This window comes from Conger conger, chromosome 16, assembly GCF_963514075.1.
Source record: "Conger conger chromosome 16, fConCon1.1, whole genome shotgun sequence".
NCBI classification, from domain to species: Eukaryota; Metazoa; Chordata; class Actinopteri; order Anguilliformes; family Congridae; genus Conger; species Conger conger.
The window spans coordinates 33,728,642-33,748,726 of record NC_083775.1 but is presented as its reverse complement, the minus strand read 5'-3'; the positions used below and the strand labels follow the sequence as shown (position 1 = coordinate 33,748,726).

General features: G+C 44.2%; 2 protein-coding genes across 3 annotated transcripts in view; both read left to right on the top strand.

Annotated features, from left to right (window-relative positions):
* The window catches only part of LOC133114517 (integrin beta-3-like), a 33,136-nt gene extending 22,213 nt beyond the window's left edge, over positions 1 to 10,923 (top strand). The window contains exons 14-15 of the mRNA XM_061223988.1: positions 7,232 to 7,398; positions 8,446 to 10,923. Coding sequence (XP_061079972.1) covers positions 7,232 to 7,398; positions 8,446 to 8,538 — 260 coding nt within the window. The 3' untranslated portion in view covers positions 8,539 to 10,923. The remainder of the gene's footprint in view (positions 1 to 7,231; positions 7,399 to 8,445) is intronic.
* mettl2a (methyltransferase 2A, methylcytidine) lies at positions 8,905 to 19,528 on the top strand. Of its 2 annotated transcripts, XM_061224000.1 has the most exons (10): positions 8,905 to 9,009; positions 11,301 to 11,461; positions 12,888 to 12,976; positions 13,263 to 13,582; positions 14,459 to 14,508; positions 15,528 to 15,588; positions 16,094 to 16,233; positions 17,688 to 17,794; positions 17,922 to 17,987; positions 18,954 to 19,528. In XM_061224000.1, the coding sequence occupies exons 2-10, from the start codon at positions 11,307 to 11,309 to the stop codon at positions 19,088 to 19,090; spliced, it is 1,125 nt and encodes a 374-aa protein (XP_061079984.1). In that variant the 5' UTR covers positions 8,905 to 9,009; positions 11,301 to 11,306; the 3' UTR covers positions 19,091 to 19,528. The 2 variants fall into 2 exon arrangements, with proteins under 2 accessions (XP_061079984.1, XP_061079985.1); XM_061224001.1 differs by lacking the exon at positions 8,905 to 9,009 and having other exon boundaries at positions 11,424 to 11,534.
* The last annotated feature ends 557 nt before the right edge of the window (positions 19,529 to 20,085 follow it).

Sequence of the window (20,085 nt, the reverse complement as noted above, 5' to 3'; positions counted from 1 at the left end):
GTCCGCATGATGAGTCATGCCTGTAAATTGCATTTTCCAGAAACTGTGACAGGTTGTTTCTTTTTCTTGAAAGTTCTCTGTGGTTAGGAAGGCAAACACATTACACAAGGCTTGGATTAGTCGCTTTCATAGGTTGCGGTCAGTGGAGATCTGAGTCCAATTGTACATTATTCGTCGGGGATGTGATCGGCCCTGCAAAAATATTTTTACTGAAAAAAGATGCCCGCCAGATGGTGGTGGGAGGGGGTTGAGGGGGTTGTCCTAATGAGATGGGGGTCTGAGGGTCCTTCCCCAGAAATTCTTAACCCTTTTTAATCTCATTTCCCACAATTCTAAGAAATGCATGTATGAAAAATGTTTTGAGCGCTACATTGAATTCATACAAGGTGTGAGTCAATGTTACAGTATATTGAAGTGATGCTTAGCTATTTAATTTTGTTCTAATTTTGTTCTGTTTAGCACACCTCTGCTATGCTATAATAACCGAAAATACACTCACCGAGCACTTTATTTGGAACATTTTTACTTTATTACACTTGCGGTTATCTAATCAGCCAATTGAGTGGCAGCAGTGCAATGCATGCAGTCATGTAGGTACGGGTCAGGAGCTTCAGTTCACATCAACCATGAGAATGTGGGAAAAAATGCGATCTCAGTGACTTTGACCATGGAATGATTGTTGGTGGCAGACAAGGTGGTGTTGAGTATCTGAGAAACTGCTGATCTCCTGGGATTTTCACTCCTACTAGTCTCTAGAGTTTGCAAAGAATGGTGCAAAAAAACCAAAAGAAAACCAGTGAGCAGCAGTTCTGCAGACAGAAACCTTGTTAATAAGAGACATCAGAGGACAATGGCCAGACTGGTCAAAGCTGACAGGAAGGTGACAGTAACGCAAATAACCACACATTACAACAGTGGTATGCAGAAGAGCATCTCTGTACACACAATGCGTCAAACCTCTAAGCGAATGGACTACAGCAGCAGAAGAACAATAAGTAAGTCTAATAGATACCTAATAAAGTTCTCACTGAGTGGATAATAGCGAGAGCAAGAGGAAAGAATCACCGTGGTTATGTGGCGTGTTTATGTGGCGTGGTTATGTGGCGTGGTTATGTGGTGTGTTTATGTGGCATGGTTAAGTGGCGTGGTTATGTGGCGTGGTTATGTGGCGTGTTTAAGTGGCGTGGTTAAGTGGCGTGGTTATGTGGCGTGTTTAAGTGGCGTGGTTAAGTGGCATGGTTATGTGGCGTGGTTATGTGGCGTGTTTATGTGGCGTGGTTAAGTGGCGTGGTTAAGTGGCGTGGTTATGTGGCGTGTTTATGTGGCATGGTTAAGTGGCGTGGTTATGTGGCGTGGTTATGTGGCGTGGTTAAGTGGCGTGGTTATGTGGTGTGGTTAAGTGGCGTGGTTCAGTGGCGTAGTTAAGTGGGATCTGTGGCAGGCATTGCGCTTTCCTGTCAGGCAAAATGTGCCATTCTTACATATCGCTGCGACACCTGTGTCCTGGTGTACCACTCTTGGTCAAATTAAAAGGTAAAATCTTCTGTAAAACTTTACTCAACTTAATTGAATATGGTGCAGGTCTGGTCTGCTCGTGTGTAAATAGGTTTTTGTTTCCATTCATTTGAACTCAGTTGCCTATTAGACCACAGTAAAATGCTTCACTTAGGGATGCAAACAGTCGCGGTTCACAGGCTTTTCATATAAATTTTGATAAATTGTCAGAGCACTTACAGTATATGAGCGTGTTAATTAAATAATTACAAGCAGATATGAAATCCGCAGCCAGATACAGCCCTCCTGCCCACCACTGATCTGACTGATTAAAAGTTTTTACTTTATTACACTTGCGGTTATCTAATCAGCCAATTGAGTGGCAGCAGTGCAATGCATGCAGTCATGTAGGTACGGGTCAGGAGCTTCAGTTCACATCAACCATGAGAATGTGGGAAAAAATGCGATCTCAGTGACTTTGACCATGGAATGATTGTTGGTGGCAGACAAGGTGGTGTTGAGTATCTGAGAAACTGCTGATCTCCTGGGATTTTCACTCCTACTAGTCTCTAGAGTTTGCAAAGAATGGTGCAAAAAAACCAAAAAAAAACCAGTGAGCAGCAGTTCTGCAGACAGAAACCTTGTTAATAAGAGACATCAGAGGACAATGGCCAGACTGGTCAAAGCTGACAGGAAGGTGACAGTAACGCAAATAACCACACATTACAACAGTGGTATGCAGAAGAGCATCTCTGTACACACAATGCGTCAAACCTCTAAGCGAATGGACTACAGCAGCAGAAGAACAATAAGTAAGTCTAATAGATACCTAATAAAGTTCTCACTGAGTGGATAATAGCGAGAGCAAGAGGAAAGAATCACCGTGGTTATGTGGCGTGTTTATGTGGCGTGGTTATGTGGCGTGGTTATGTGGTGTGTTTATGTGGCATGGTTAAGTGGCGTGGTTATGTGGCGTGGTTATGTGGCGTGTTTAAGTGGCGTGGTTAAGTGGCGTGGTTATGTGGCGTGGTTATGTGGCGTGTTTAAGTGGCGTGGTTAAGTGGCATGGTTATGTGGCGTGGTTATGTGGCGTGTTTATGTGGCGTGGTTAAGTGGCGTGGTTAAGTGGCGTGGTTATGTGGCGTGTTTATGTGGCATGGTTAAGTGGCGTGGTTATGTGGCGTGGTTAAGTGGCGTGGTTATGTGGTGTGGTTAAGTGGCGTGGTTCAGTGGCGTAGTTAAGTGGGATCTGTGGCAGGCATTGCGCTTTCCTGTCAGGCAAAATGTGCCATTCTTACATATCGCTGCGACACCTGTGTCCTGGTGTACCACTCTTGGTCAAATTAAAAGGTAAAATCTTCTGTAAAACTTTACTCAACTTAATTGAATATGGTGCAGGTCTGGTCTGCTCGTGTGTAAATAGGTTTTTGTTTCCATTCATTTGAACTCAGTTGCCTATTAGACCACAGTAAAATGCTTCACTTAGGGATGCAAACAGTCGCGGTTCACAGGCTTTTCATATACATTTTGATAAATTGTCAGAGCACTTACAGTATATGAGCGTGTTAATTAAATAATTACAAGCAGATATGAAATCCGCAGCCAGATACAGCCCTCCTGCCCACCACTGATCTGACTGATTAAAAGTTTTTACTTTATTACACTTGCGGTTATCTAATCAGCCAATTGAGTGGCAGCAGTGCAATGCATGCAGTCATGTAGGTACGGGTCAGGAGCTTCAGTTCACATCAACCATGAGAATGTGGGAAAAAATGCGATCTCAGTGACTTTGACCATGGAATGATTGTTGGTGGCAGACAAGGTGGTGTTGAGTATCTGAGAAACTGCTGATCTCCTGGGATTTTCACTCCTACTAGTCTCTAGAGTTTGCAAAGAATGGTGCAAAAAAACCAAAAAAAAACCAGTGAGCAGCAGTTCTGCAGACAGAAACCTTGTTAATAAGAGACATCAGAGGACAATGGCCAGACTGGTCAAAGCTGACAGGAAGGTGACAGTAACGCAAATAACCACACATTACAACAGTGGTATGCAGAAGAGCATCTCTGTACACACAATGCGTCAAACCTCTAAGCGAATGGACTACAGCAGCAGAAGAACAATAAGTAAGTCTAATAGATACCTAATAAAGTTCTCACTGAGTGGATAATAGCGAGAGCAAGAGGAAAGAATCACCGTGGTTATGTGGCGTGTTTATGTGGCGTGGTTATGTGGTGTGTTTATGTGGCATGGTTAAGTGGCGTGGTTATGTGGCGTGGTTATGTGGCGTGTTTAAGTGGCGTGGTTAAGTGGCGTGGTTATGTGGCGTGGTTATGTGGCGTGTTTAAGTGGCGTGGTTAAGTGGCATGGTTATGTGGCGTGGTTATGTGGCGTGTTTATGTGGCGTGGTTAAGTGGCGTGGTTAAGTGGCGTGGTTATGTGGCGTGTTTATGTGGCATGGTTAAGTGGCGTGGTTATGTGGCGTGGTTAAGTGGCGTGGTTATGTGGTGTGGTTAAGTGGCGTGGTTCAGTGGCGTAGTTAAGTGGGATCTGTGGCAGGCATTGCGCTTTCCTGTCAGGCAAAATGTGCCATTCTTACATATCGCTGCGACACCTGTGTCCTGGTGTGTCATGACTTACCAGTCTCTCCTGGCGGCATTCTCTTCCGATGTCACTGCCGCCAAAGCAAAATACTATCAAACGCAAATTCAGAACTCTGCTTCTAACCCCCGGAAACTTTTCTCCATTTTCTCCTCTCTCCTCAACGCACCGCCTCCTCCTCCTCAGTCCTCCTTCGCTGCTGATGACTTTGCTGATTTCTTCGATGAGAAGGTCGCAGTCATCCGCAGATCCTTTACAACCGCCGCCCCCCTCACTGTGCCCTTCCCCCCCTCTAGGCCCATCCCTTCCTTTTCCACTTTCTCCCCCCTTACAGACTCTGATGTTTCTCAACTCCTGCTCTGCCACCGCCCTACAACCTGTGCCCTTGACCCTATCCCCTCTTCTCTTCTCCAAACTATCACACCTGACATTCTCCCATTTGTCACCTCCCTTGTCAACTCCTCCCTGTCTTCCGGCTGTTTTCCGGCATCCTCCAAGAGGGCCCACATCACTCCGCTGCTAAAAAAGCCTACCCTGGATCCCTCCATCATCCAGAACTACCGCCCGGTATCTCTTCTTCCTTTCCTTTCTAAAACTATAGAACGAGCCGCTTCTACTCAACTTTCTTCCTTCTTTTCTAACAACAACCTGCTAGACCCCCATCAGTCTGGCTTCAGATCGGGCCACTCGACAGAGACTGCGCTCCTCTCCGTCAGTGAGTCACTTCATGCCGCACGAGCAGCCTCCCTCTCCTCTGTCCTCATTCTTCTAGATCTCTCTGCTGCCTTCGACACTGTGGATCACTCCATCCTCCTGTCTGCCCTGTCAGCAACGGGCATCTGTGGCACAGCCCTGGACTGGATTGAGTCCTACCTCTCTGGTCGCTCCTTCCAGGTTGCCTGGGCTGGTTCGGTATCGACACCTCGGCCCCTCGCCACAGGAGTTCCCCAGGGCTCAGTCCTTGGCCCGCTTCTTTTTTCTCTCTACACTCGCTCCCTTGGCCCTGTGATCACTGCACATGGGCTATCCTACCACTGCTATGCGGACGATACCCAACTCTTCGTCTCGTTCCCGCCGTCTGATACGCAGGTTTCAGCCCGTATCTCTGCTTGCCTGAGGGACATCCAGAGCTGGATGGACAACCACCATCTAAAGCTCAACCCAGGTAAAACTGAAATGATATTCATCCCTGCTAATACCTCTCCCCATCTGGATCTCTCCATTTCCCTCGGGGATACCACACTCACGCCGTCACCCAGTGCAAGGAACCTCGGCGTGGTGATGGACAGCAGACTGTCCCTTTCCGAGAACATTGCGGCGGTGACCCGGTCTTGCAGGTTCTTCCTATACAACATACGGAGAATCCGCCCCTTTCTCACCCCCTACTCGACCCAGCTCCTGGTCCAAGCGATGGTTCTGTCCCGCCTGGACTACTGCAATTCCCTCTTGGCTGGCCTCCCAGCGTCTGCCATCAGACCCCTCCAACTCATCCAGAATGCAGCAGCTCGTCTGGTCTTCAACCTTCCCAAATACTCACACGTCACCCCCCTGCTTACTTCCCTCCACTGGCTGCCTGTCATGGCTCGCATCAAATTCAAAACATTGGTGCTAGCCTTCCAAGCAGTTAAAGGATCTTCCCCAGCTTATCTGCAAAAAATCATCAGACCCTACACCCCTGCCAGACCTCTTCGTTCAGCCTCCACAGGCCGCTTGGCACCTCCCCCTCTCAGAACCTCCACCTCACGCTCACGACTACTGTCTGTTCTGGCTCCACGGTGGTGGAACGAACTCCCCGTTGAGGTCAGAACTATAGAATCCCTCCCCACCTTCAAGCGCAAGCTGAAGACACACCTCTTCAAACAGCACCTCTCCCCATCCCTCCCTACCTCCCTGTGAACCTTAATTGTTGTCTCTGTGACTTGTGTATCAGTATTTTAGTTGGCTAGGTAAGCAGTGTTTGGATAGTTAACTTTGGTGACTTTTGCTCTGTTTGTTTGTTTGTTCAAAAAAAAAAAAAAAAAAAAAAAAATGGCCCTTGTCCTTATCTTTGTTGTACAGGTAGCAGTTGAAATTGTACTTACCTCTAGGGTCTTTCAGCGAACTTATCCCTGGTTATGGGTATGCACTTTGTTGTACGTCGCTCTGGATAAGAGCGTCTGCCAAATGCCAATAATGTAATGTAAATGTAAATGGTGTACCACTCTTGGTCAAATTAAAAGGTAAAATCTTCTGTAAAACTTTACTCAACTTAATTGAATATGGTGCAGGTCTGGTCTGCTCGTGTGTAAATAGGTTTTTGTTTCCATTCATTTGAACTCAGTTGCCTATTAGACCACAGTAAAATGCTTCACTTAGGGATGCAAACAGTTGCGGTTCACAGGCTTTTCATATAAATTTTGATAAATTGTCAGAGCACTTACAGTATATGAGCGTGTTAATTAAATAATTACAAGCAGATATGAAATCCGCAGCCAGATACAGCCCTCCTGCCCACCACTGATCTGACTGATTAAAAGTCCCGGGATGTAAATTTGGAACATTTAATCTTCCTGGCATGCATAGCTGGTTCTGATACAAGGGGGTAATTCATAATTAAAAGTGTCTTAATGAAGAACAATCAACAGCTCATTAAACTCGGCGTAAAGCTTTGGAGCCCCAGGACTGAGACTGAGCACTCCTGTGTTATGTAGTAGCTGGTAGCAGGAAGGCTAGTAAGATGGTGGAAGTCAGTTGTGTTAGATAGATAGATAGATAGATAGATAGATACTTTATTCATCCCGAGGGAAATTTTAGGCATCCAGTAGCTTATACATACACATATATACACACATATCTCACACACATAAAGATCAAAATCACTCACAGAAAAGTAAGAAGTAAAGAGCATATGCAGTTGCTGGTAGCAGGAAGGCTAGTAAGATGGTGGAAGTCAGTTGGGTTATGCAGTAGCTGGTAGCAGGAAGGCTAGTAAGATGGTGGAAGTTGTGTTATGCAGTAGCTGGTAGCAGGAAGGCTAGTAAGATGGTGGAAGGCAGTAGCTTTATACAGTAGCTGGTAGCAGGAAGCCTAGTAAGATGCTGGTAGCAGGAAGGACAATAAAATGCTGGAAGTCAGTGCTTTATGAGGAATTTCCCTGCAGACTGCCCCGAAGGGCCAAACATCCTGGTGGTCCTGCTGTCTGTGATCGGGGCCATCCTCTTCCTGGGTCTGATCGGTCTGCTCATCTGGAAGCTTCTGGTCACCATCCACGACCGTCGAGAGTTTGCAAAGTTTGAGGATGAGAAAGCCCGGGCGAAATGGGATACGGTGAGACACATGCATGCACATGTATAAAACTTGCAGCAGTGCAACAGGGCTTAATTTTCTTTTCTTTTTTCTGACTGTGTGTGTGTCTGTGTGTTTGTCTGTGTGTGCATGTCTGTGGTGCCTAAAAGAGAGACAGAGAGAGGGCCATTATCTTGCTTTTGTTGTTCACTGTTGCACCAAATATTATTTAATTATGGTCTGATTTATTACGAGGCAGTGGTTTCATTTATCATTAGATAGAGGTGTGCCCAACCTGGACCTCCTTGTCCTCCCTTCTACCACACTGTTAAGATTATGTTAATCAGTTCTTAAAGTTGCTTCGCTTTCTCAAGCACAACCATAGCAGGCAACTGCTTGGGGCATTTTTCAACCAGTCCAGGGGTTAGGCTGCCCTGCTGCATTCACCGGCATTCATATTGGCAGCCATGGGCCTGGTTAGCACTGGTTAGACTGGAGACACGCAAGGTTATGAGGCAAAGTGGGATTACTGCTGCAAGTGGTGAGACAGAAGAGGGCACTGCTGGATCGTGAAGAGGCCGGTACCCCCACACCACTGTGGGACACCGTGCTCGTGGAGATGGCCTATCCTGGAAGACCTTCCCATGTCGTCTTACCGCCGTTGCTATGGAGATATTCGCAAATTAGCTTGAGCCTGTTCATAAATCCTAAACCCAGGTTGTGTCAATAAATGAGAAATTACTTCTCGATTGGAAATCCCTTCAAGTGAAAGTTAAATTAGTTTAGAGTAACAATGTGGTTTTGGCAGCATCGTAATTGCAACTGATTGCACTGGGTCAATTGTGGTGTGCTTAACTGCAATTTAAGCACTTAAACCTCAGCTTTAAACTAGACCACAGAGCTACATTGCAACTGGAGCAGCTGTCCAAATCTGTGAAATAAGGATGATCTGTTCCAGCTGTGTAGTCTAGGGGTTTAAACCTGAGGCTTAACTCCAGCTAAGCACGCTGCAATTGACCTACTGTGTTCACACAATGTGGTTGTGCACTGTCTCAAATGCTCTTTTTGCCCTTTTTAATGTTGCTACAGGGCAACAACCCGCTGTACGTGGGAGCAACCTCCACCTTCACCAATGTGACGTATCGGGGCAATACTAGCCCGAGTGAGACCCAGCCCAGCTAGTCAGGACCAGTCCCACACTGGGCGCGTGAATGAGCCAAACACCAGGGGGCGATCTGTGCCTGAACTGCACTGTTCCACTTCCATTTTGCTGGGGATATTGTCTTTTATTTACTGTGTATGCTGATAACTGTCACAAGAAGAGAAAACATTTTGTACGATTGTAATTACGTGTGCAATTTTTCAAGTGTCCAATTAAACAGTAAATTTAGCTGGGGGTAAGGCACACATTTGTATCCCTCTCTCCTTGCCTTTCCCCCTTCTGGTTTTATCTGATTTGAACCTGCAATCTCAGTATTTTAGTCTTACATTTATACTTTAAATCTTATTCCTGGTATTTTTTGCTAAATTAAACAAAAACAAAATGGCGGTTGACTCATTTAAAGATTTTTTTTGCAGCGCGTGCTTGTCCGGTGGATCAGGTGGGCAGCTTTAAATGATTTCCTGCAGCACCAGCAATTTCCTGTGATCTCAGTAAGGATTGTTAAGGGTTGTAATGCAGTGTAATGTTGCATATATCGTGCAGTGGGGTCAGACTCCAGTCCTGGAGGGTTGTAGTGTCTTTACTTTTGGTGTTTATACATTAAGTTGTTTGGCTAGCTGAAGAGTCCGTACACTTGGTTTACAAGGCCTAAACTCGATGCAGGTTGAAAAGACTGGTCCTCTTCAGCTGTGGTTAAACCACTGTGGCCCAATAGGGTTTACATTGTATGGCTGTATTATAGCATAATGTTGACTATTACTGTACAATATAATGCAGTGTTTTATAAAAAGGGATTAACTGAGTGAACTATAAAAGATAGATCCTTGTTATTATGTGTTCTTATGGTCTTTAGTCCAATTCGGTTGTACTTGTATAGTATCTTTTTAGGGAAAAAAACATTGTCACAAAGCAGCTTTATCGAGATCCAGACCAAAGGAGGCAGTAGCCAGGAAGACTCCCTGGCTAGTAACAGGAAAAAACTGGCTGGCACTCATCTTATGTACTTACATCCTCACAATCTCACAGTAACAATAAGTGGCAGCCTGTAGTGTAGTGGTTAAGGTACATGACTGGGACCCGCAAGGCTGGTGGTTTGATCCTCAGTCTAGCTGCAATACACACAGCCATGGCCCCCTTGAGCAAGGCCCTACATTGCTCCAAGGGAGGATTGTCTCCTGCTTAGTCTTATCGCTTTGGATTAGAAAGTATGGGCCAAATGACATGTAATGTGCCTAATATGTGATAAAACACTGTATATGCAGAGAGGAACAGCAGCAGAAAAAAACTATTTTGTTTTGCATGCAGAACTATAATTCAGTTAGCTGAATTATAGCTCTGAAATTAAAACTCTTTGTTTAGCCCTTTCCATAAAACGTCAAGGGCAAAAGCAATCACTGTCACCTTGCTTTGATTGTCTCTGCAGACTGTTATGGCCCTCATTCAGAAACACATACTGCAAGGTTCCTGGATCAGAAAGGCGTGAACTTGTGAAAGATAATTATTACAAATCGAAATTTATCAGTGTGGTCATAAATGTCGGCACTTAAACAAAGTGAGAATAAAGGTTGCTGTCAAGCAAATGAATGATTGTAATGTATTGCTATATTTCTGAGAACTTGTTCATCATGTTTATATGCCTCACTGAACCATGTGCTTGTGCTAAATTTTGCCTTTCATATCTACGTTGGGAAAGTCTTGCGCCATTTGCTTGCTATGCTGTGTTTATGTTGAGGGGAAAAGTGTTGGGGGAAAGAGTGACAATGTCACTTGTTTTCTGGTGTCCTTTTGCACAATATTCACTCAGTGAGCACTTTATTAGGTAGACCTGTACATCAGCTTGTTAATGGAATGATTGTTGGTGGCAGACAGGGTGGTTTGAGTATCTCAGAAACTGCTGATCTCCTGGGATTTTCACGCACAACAGTCTCTACAGTTTGCAGAGAATGGTGTGAAAAACAAAAGAACATCCAGTGAGGAGCAGTTCTGCGGGAAAAAATGTGTCATTAATGATAGAGGTCAGAGGGGAAGGGCCAGACTGGTCAAAGCTGACAGTGGAATGCAGAAGAGCATCTCTGAACACACAATGCTCTTCTGAGTGGAGAGGCTACAGCAGCAGAAGACTAAGTCTAAAAAATATGTATAATAAATACCTAATGAATTGCTCACTGAGTGTATAAGCATTTAAATGAACAAAACTAATTAGAGTTTTGGTTTTTGTAAGAATGGGCATTCTTAACGGACTCATTTTATTCTAATCCTTTCATACACAACCAAACCTTATAAAATCAAGCAGGTCCAATTTGCGGTGGGCTCTTCATATGTTTTTTGTTGTTGTTGTTTTTTACTTTCTTGAAGCTTTTTTTCTTTCTCTGTTTTCTATGAAAAATAAACTAAATTCATTGGTATTTGTATGGTTCTGATTACTTCCAGATACTTTTATTAATAATATCATGTCATGTTTAGGTTTTCTGCCACGCATGTCCTTACAGCATATCCTTGCAAATAATGAGCAGTATACCTTACGTAGACAGTTCACTTTCTGCAGTTACAGCTTTACTATCATTAAATAATAGGCTGCATGTATTATTTCAGTATTAGAGAAACTTACATTGGCACAGAGAGTGTTGTGTGCGACAAGGATATTAGATACGGACGTTTCTGCCAAATCGTGAAGAACTTTAGGACAGTATCGCCCTCACACGGCGTACATTGATATTGACATTGTCAACTTCAGAGCCTACGCTTTCGACTTCTGTGAGCTGTTCCGTTTCCGGTGTTGCAGACCAACATGGCTGCGCCCTGCGCCGTTGGTGTGGCTGAAGAAGGAGATGATTCTGAAATCTTGCAGAATTCTGTGAAAGCACCTGAAAACGAATCCAAGAGGCCGCAGTTCGGGACTCGTTTCTTGAAGGACCCGCGCCAGGTTTTTCAACATAATGCCTGGTATGTGTGTACCGACAGTTTTTTGGATTGTTCACAAGAGAAAAGATCATAGGACGGAAGCCGGTCATGACAGGTATCGTTAGCCGTAGTTACTAACTAACGAATACGGTCCCTACTACCAGTGTCTTCTGATTTAGTGGCATCAGTTTAAAGTGAATAAGTTTTCGGGGGCGCGTGTGTGAGGAAAACATCGTTCCTACCGTCAGAATGCTTAATGTGTAACTTAGTTAACGAGCTGAGTGCGAGCTAGTAGAAAGTACTAAGACTAAGAGCTAGATTGGCAATAGCTGCCTTGGAATATTTCATAAACACGGTCAATCAGTATTCCGTCTACTAGTCGGAAAGAATGCATAATCCTGCAGCAATGACTGGAAGGGGAAATTAATGCTTATTGTCCTTCGGGAAGACTGTTTGATTGATGCTAACTGCCTGCAACACGTTTTCCCCTTTTGTTTTGTGGTTGCACATATCTGTCGTGCATTACTGGAAAATAGGTTATTTTAATGAATTTTCTGGGACTCAGTCTGTAGAAACCCCTTCAGAAACGGTGGCATGGCTGGGTGTGTTTAGCAGTGTTAGGATTCTTTGTTACCAAAATGAAACACATGCCTGTAGAAATCAAAGAGCTCTGTGACTGATTATATGCCGTTTTAAAATCTGCAATCTCGGCAAAATGACAGGGTGTAGCTTGCTGCAACCACAATCGGCAACCTGTATGAAAGGGAGTGGTGCATAGTGTGATGTACGCTTGTTGTCTCAGCTACAGTTACTGTGTTTGTCCGGCTCCCGTTTTTGGATTTAAGTAGAAATGCGTCTATAGATAATAGGCATGTATCACGAAGCAGAATTATCGAGTTAGCTGGATACCTTACTGGATCACGGACTGAAACAAAAACCCAACTGTTTCAGGGTTTACTCAGTGCAGCTATCTTGCTTCGTTCAGTAAGCTAATTCAGTAATCTTGCTTCGTGAAACATACCCCGGGACGTTTTATTTGCAACGCAACTTGTGATATGAACTTGCACTGCAGCGTTTTTCGCCTTTTCTCCTTCATGGAAAACAAATGCACCAAAAGACACACAAAGCTCCCTGAGCATCGCTGGGACTGACCTTACCCATGCATGTGCCATTTGCAATTCTTAGTTTTAAATGAATGTTACTGTTTACTAGTATCCATCTTGAGATATAACGTGCGCTCAAGTGGAGGAGCAAGGGTTAGTGGGCTGAGACGTCTAAGCAGCAGAGAAAGCCAAAATTGAGCATTTAATGTGGAGAAACGTATAGGCCTACTTTTGTTATTTCTCTTAAAAATTCGGGACATCTGGTCACCCGAGGCTAACGGCTAATCTTCGGACAGTTTATATTCCATTTCACTTATATTAAGATAATTGTTGTATCTATCTCTCGTTCGCTCTCTCTTTCTTAGGGATAATGTTGAATGGACTGAGGCACAGGAGGTGGCTGCCCGGCAGAAGGTTCTAGAGAACAGCCAACCTCTTCCCTTAGAGAAGCAAGGTATGTGGTCACACACTGGTATTTACACCATGTCCCTCCCACACTTTTCTCACCAGTCCGACTAATTTCAGCTGAAGGCTACTTTGTGTTTGTTTGTCGTTTATGAATAGTCAGCAATGGCTTTATGGTGTCGTTGGATCATTTAAAAGATGTGGGGCGACATTGACTCAGGTGGTAAGAAGAAATACAAGCACAGATTTTCCAGAATACAAAACACAACAGACACTGTAAGAATATGCAATCTGTACATGAAATGAAGTGAGAGTAATTCCTTTTGTATGTGCAGAAGAATATGATAGCCGGGCTAACGAGTACTGGAACGACTTCTACAAGATACACGAGAATCGCTTCTTCAAAGACCGCCACTGGCTCTTCACTGAGTTCCCTGAACTGGCACCAAACTGCAGGCACCACCCAAGCGCACAGACAGAGGCGGCTGCTGAGCAGGAGCCGAACTGCAGACAGCACCTGGGCTCGCAGTCAGGGGGCGCTGACGAGGACACTCTGGGTGCTAGCAGTGACGTTACCCCTCTAGCCGAAACCGAAGCCTCACCTATTGCCAATGGAGACTTCCCTGGGTCTTCGTCCACGTACCGTATTTTGGAGGTAAGAGAGCACCGTGACGGGTTCACATATCCTCCTGAGGCTCGTAGCGTGGGGCTGCGCGATATAGCTATCATGGTACATCAAATAGTTCTTATTGCGCAAAAAAACTACCTCTGGCGGTAGGTTTTGTTCCTTCTTTTCAGCTTTAAATCATACTTGATACACATCTCCAAACTTCAGTGAAATGTCTACGGGGGAGAAAAAAACACATTGCTTATGTTTTCGTTCTCTATCCTTGTAGTCATGTTTGTATCTAATACATGGAAACAGCATGGCCCTGTTGCTTTCATATCAGCTCCCAACCGGAAGCCTTTCACTTTGGCTCAGAAAATTGAGTGTACTACCTCTTATCAGGTATGATTAAGAAATCTAACGTCGCATGCCAGAGATAGTTACTGCGCTTACAAAAAAAATAAATCGTTATACTGCGATGGCTATATCGCCCAGCCCTTCTATTGGGGATACAGCAGTGGCTTGTGCAAAAGTGGGTGGATTTCATGACTGAAATCCCTTAGAAACTGACAGAGATGGTTTCTGTTGGGTGGGACTGAGCCCAATGGGTTGCTCTGCAGCAGCTTTAAACAGTGACACAGCATTTCATGTGTTGCATTACTGCACACTAGGGCTGCACGATATATCGAATCACGGTTTTTTTCAAACGTAATAAAAATAACCGCCGCCATGGGGCGTACAGGCACTTGTCTTTTTGTCTTTTTCTAAAGCGGAGGTAAACGACCAAATGTAAGAGGCCATGTGGAATGCTTTATATCCTGCAGCATTACTGCACAAGCATATGACGGAACTTTATGTTCACCATGCATTCCTTCCAGTGCCTTGTTTGTATTGCCATGTTATCTCCTGTGTGTTCCACTCCAGGTTGGCTGTGGCGTGGGAAACACAGTTTTTCCCATTCTAAAGACGAACAAGTAAGTAAATCGCGTTCCTCCCTATTGACGCAGTCTCATTAAGTAAGGGATAATACACTATGAACGAGTCAGGGTCTTTCATAGGGTATTATTACGTTACCACGTGACACGTTTCGGCCAATCAGAATTCCGTATGATGGTCGGATAATTTTCAGTGCTGTGGTATAAGTGACCGTAAACATTTTGAAGTCAAGTCATCATTTATATGCAGTAGAGTGCATTCAGATTTCAGGTTTATTTGATTGTAAACACGGGACCACAGCAGCGCCAAAATAATTCAGCATAATATGCCTTTAATAAAGAAGAGTATATAAAAAGAACTAAAAAGGTGAAAAGCACTGTATATGAAGCACTGCCTATCCCTGCTCCAGATCATCATCACATATTAAACGGTAATCCAAGCAGTGATGTCACTGTACCAGGAAGAAGAAAAGTGGCTTTCTGCATTCTCCTTCAATAGAGGGAACCAGTTCTCCTGTTCTCAGGGAGTCGGCAGTGACTGGGCAGTTCAGCAGAAGACGGGCTTAGAGGGAACTTAGAGCAGCACTAGCTTCGGCGATACTATGTATACGTGGGTGAAACGGGTCTTTTGGGGCGAATGTGTGAAGGGCGGGTAGTCAGTTTGAATGACGTCAAATGAGGAGAGGGATGCCAAATGAGGATGCGTGCCACAGTGTGAAAAGGGTATTGATTGGAGGGGAGCGGAAAATTGACGTGTTTGATCGAGGTACACGCCCACTGGTACACCTTGATGTAAAATCTAAATTCAAATTGTTTTCCAGGAAGTGCATGGGAAAACACAACGCGTCAAATCTCTTATGTGGATAGGCTACCGCGGCAGAAGATCGATAACTCGGAAAAACGAAGTCTAGTAAATACCTATTGAAGTGCTCACTGAGTAAACTTTAAGACTTGAGGATGAGGTGAATTTAGATTTCAGCTCGTCTTTAAAGAAAGCGGAGGGCAGGTTGGTGATTGTTACGCTAAGGCGCGGATGTTTGCTGTGTCCTCTGTTGCAGTGATCCTGGCCTGTTTGTGTACTGCTGTGACTTCTCCCGCACTGCAGTGGAGTTGGTGAAGGTGAGTCGGGGTCAGGGGTCGCGGTGGCTCTGATCACTGGTGACCGGACGTGTGTTCAAGATGGCAAACGTTCACGTTCACAAACTTATGTTTGCAGAAAAGTTACCGTTGAACGATTTTAAATGAACATTCCATCCAGCAACAACACCTTTTTTATGCAAGTGTATGTGACTTGGGTCTAACAATACCAGCTTGCTGATTCATTGCTTAGCTGTGATTTATTTTTAAAGGTAATATTACGTTGGTTAAAGTATATCGTTACAGCCAAATAATTATCAACTTTTGTTTTATTTGTGTTTTCCCCAGTAGCAGTCATTTTTGAAAATGTTGTTATTGAATATTGTTTTCAGTTACCCGTGGCGATTGCTACATGAGCATTCAAATGTTCAGATAACATCCTAATCACGCATCTCTTATCTGACACTTTCAAGGGTTAATACAGCCCTCATGCAGTGCAGTGTGGGTAATGGTGTTTTCTCTGCCCCCTCCCCCGCCGCTGCGCCAGTCCAACGCGGAATACGACCCCGCCCGCTGTTTGGCCTTCGTGCACGACCTGAGTGAGGAGACGGCCTCCTTCCCCGTCCCACAGGGCAGTCTGGACGTCATCGTGCTCATCTTCGTGCTGTCTGCCCTCCACCCGGACAAGTGAGCGTCAATCCCTCCGTCATACGCGTGACACGAGTAGCCGTGACCGCGTTTCATATCTCATATCGCAGTTCCCCCCCACACTGTAACCCTCTTTGAACAGCAGTCTTACTAGGTATGTGTGGTTGGCTGGTGTGTACTTATTGGTTAGTGGAGTCTTATATTGTTTTACGTGTTTGTAATTGTTTTTATTTAAACTGATTTTAAAAAAGGCGTTTTTACATTACATTACATTATTGGCATTTGGCAGACGCTCTTATCCAGAGCGACGTACAGTTGATTAGACTAAGCAGGAGACAATCCTCCCCTGGAGCAATGCAGGGTTAAGGGCCTTGCTCAAGGGCCCAACGGCTGTGCAGATCTAATTTTGGCTACACCGGGATTAGAACCACCGACCTTGTGTGTCCCAGTCATTTACCTTAACCACTACGCTACAGGCCGCGTTTACGCTACAGGCCGCGTTTAAGCTACTCTTTACACTCTTCCAGTGTCTGGGTCCTGAATCAATCTCAGAGTCATTCAGAGAGGGACACTGTCTGTCATAGGGCTCCCAAACTGCCTCCAGACCTCCTACCCTTTCTATTTTACCAGCACTTTCTCTGTCTGTGTATGCGCTAACGCAGGGGTTTCCAATGCTATTTCTGGAGAGTTTCAGGGTTTACTTTCTTGTTTTCAACCTTAAAATCAGTCACCAATTTAGCCCTAAGAAACCAGGTGAATTTAACTTTGAATGAATTACTATGGAAAGAAGCTGATTGTGTGGCTGTTTTAAAGAAACACAGATTCCTGATACTGCAAACAATTCATGAACATAGATATTTATCTGTAGTTTTGATGCTATGGAAGCTGGTCTTGTTATGTCAGTATTTTTGAAATTGTAGACAATAATTGTTATAGTTTTACTTGAACTATATACCATAAAGCCAACGTAATGTGTAATAAGCATGATATAACGCCTGTTATAAACAGATAACGACGCCATATTGCATCTCGTGACAACTCTATTCCATTACTCAGTCTTGATATGGTTATTACATCTGTCAAAAGCTGCAATAGTTATTTTACATGACACTGTTGGCATATGCTAACAATAGTGTTATTACATTTGTCATAAGCTGTAATGTGCGGTTATGACAGGTGTTATATCATCCATATTATGGTGATTGAAGTAGAAGCTATTGGTAAGAAGTTGTAGTAACGCCAGTGTTGCTAGTCAGAAGTAAAAGTAGCGTCAGTGTTATTTGTTGATGGTTGTAATTATTGGTCGGTGTTTGAAGCAGCAATGCTGTTGGTCATATGTGATGGTAGCAGAAATGCTATTGGTCAGAGCTGATAGTAGCAGCAATCCTGTTGGTCGGGACAATGGTAGCCGTAATGCTGTTGGTCGGAGGGGAAAGAAGCAGCAGTGCTATTGGTGGTCAGAGGTGATTTGTACAGTCTTTTCAATCTTTCAGGATGCAGGCATCCATCAGAAAGCTCGCTCAGCTACTGAAACCTGGAGGAGTTCTGCTGCTCAGAGACTACGGTCGCTATGACATGGCCCAGCTCCGCTTCAAAAAAGGTGCAGTAATTACCGGAAGGTTCCAGGTTTAAATGTCACACCGAACAAGCTTCACCAGACTTCTTCGCCAGAATTGCTTTCCATGAAAGCAACCGTTCGTTTGTTTGTTGGTTTTTTTCTTGTCCAGGAAGGTGTTTGTCAGAAAACTTCTACGTCAGAGGGGATGGCACCCGTGTCTTCTTCTTCACCCAAGGTAAAACTGTCTCCCGTGGTGCTGTGAAATAAAATATATAAATAATAAATCCGTTGGATCATTGAGGGAGTAAATCAACAACAAACTGATAAACAGACAGACTGACAGCACAACCCCGTTTTCAATGTTGTGGTACCATTTTCTGTTCTTTCATATCCAGTTATGTTATGGTACCTTGTTGTTCATCGCTCTGGATAAGAGCATCTGCTAAATGGCCTACAAAACCTCCCACTATGACACATGATTCTAATTTGCAGCAAGAAATGATTATCTTTGTGATAATAATCCTTACATCATCACCTCTTGGTCCCGAACATTGATCTGTTATGGTAACCCAATTGTCAATGCGCCAGTGGAAAAAAAAACAGTAATTCAGAAGCAACAGTTGTTTTGGATACATGATGAAAGTAAATAACATAATCAGACATTCATCAGTAAAAACAAATGTTCCCTTCAAATAATGCCCCCATAAAAATACTCACATTACATTACATTATAGTCATTTAGCAGATGCTCTTATCCAGACCAACGTACAATAAAGTGCAAATGATAACCAGGTTATAACAAGTGTGTTGACCTGAGAGCAGGGGTGTCAAACTCCACTAACCATGTATCTCTCATGCTTGTGTGTTTCAGCACGAGAGATACATTTCGAAGTCTTTAATTGGCTAAAGAGCCCATGCACCTTGTCCTCAAAGCCTTAATTGGCTGCTGATTGAAAGGAAATCACAAATACCAGCAGACACTGCGGCCCTCCAGGACTGGAGTTTGACACCCCTGCCCTAAAGTAAATTACAATTGCAAGTCCTAGAGTGATCACATAGATAAAACTTGAACCCTTGAAGAATAAATCAACTTTCCAAGTAGCATACCACGGCTGGCAGCTAGAATACCCTGAATACTAACATAACACAAACAACACAAGTCAGTGCTCCATAAACCACCTTTCTCTTTGTCCTCTTTCAGACGAGCTGCATGAGATGTTCACCCAGGCTGGGCTGGAGAAGGTGCAGAATCTGGTGGACCGCCGTTTGCAGGTGAACCGGGGAAAGCAGCTGACCATGTACCGCGTCTGGATCCAGTGCAAGTACCGCAAAGCCTGAACGGAATGGCCCGGAAACACTGGAGCCAAACCGAGAGACACCGACTGCTCGGTCAACCAGACCTGAAGGGAAAACCGTGGCTCGAGGGAACGGTGGGGGATGCCTCAGCAGCACAATGGAACTGAAGTGTTTCTGAGACTTTGGGGTTAAAGACCAGAACATGGTCATGATGGTTAAAGAAGACTGCTATGTGATATGAGGTCATTGCTGGCCCCAGGCGAGCAGTTGGACTCACGGCACACATCTGTGCTTGAAGGGTCTGTATGGTTAAAATACAGTCAGGTTAAGTAAACTCACAGGCACGTGACTGTTAGACTGTTAGACATTTCAGATGTTTTATCCTGACCCAAGTGAGGTCACCAGTGGCCAATCAAAAGTGTTGTTTTAAAACGATGACTTTGTACCTTCTGAATAAAGATAAAGAAACATAAAACCAGACACCGTCTTCTAATTCATCAATGGTAAATGGTTGGCATGTATATAGCCCCTTTATCCAAAGCTCTGTACAATTGATGCTTTTTTCATTCACCCATTCATACACACACACACACAGCGATTGGCTGCCATGCAAGGCACCAACCAGCTCATCAGGAGCATTTGGGGGTTAGGTGTCTTGCTCAGGGACACTTCGACACAGCCCAGGCAGGGGATTGAACCAGCAACCTTCTGACTGCAAGACAACTGCTCTTACTGCCTGAGCCATGTCACCCCTGTCACATCAGAAATGTATGTGCTATTAAAACAAGCTGCATCTGCAAATAACTCACCCACATATCACATTATATGCCTATAATATCACACACACAATTGACTTATTGTGAATGAAATGGGTATCACAAGATCCCACTGTCTGTTGAATTGTTCTCCCCAGTAGAATACTATAATTTGTGAAGTCAAGGTTAAGATCGTAGAGTGGTATACTTCCTGTATAACGTACTGTAAATGGTACAACTATATGGCATTATATCCCATCTTTTTTATTTATTATTAACTAG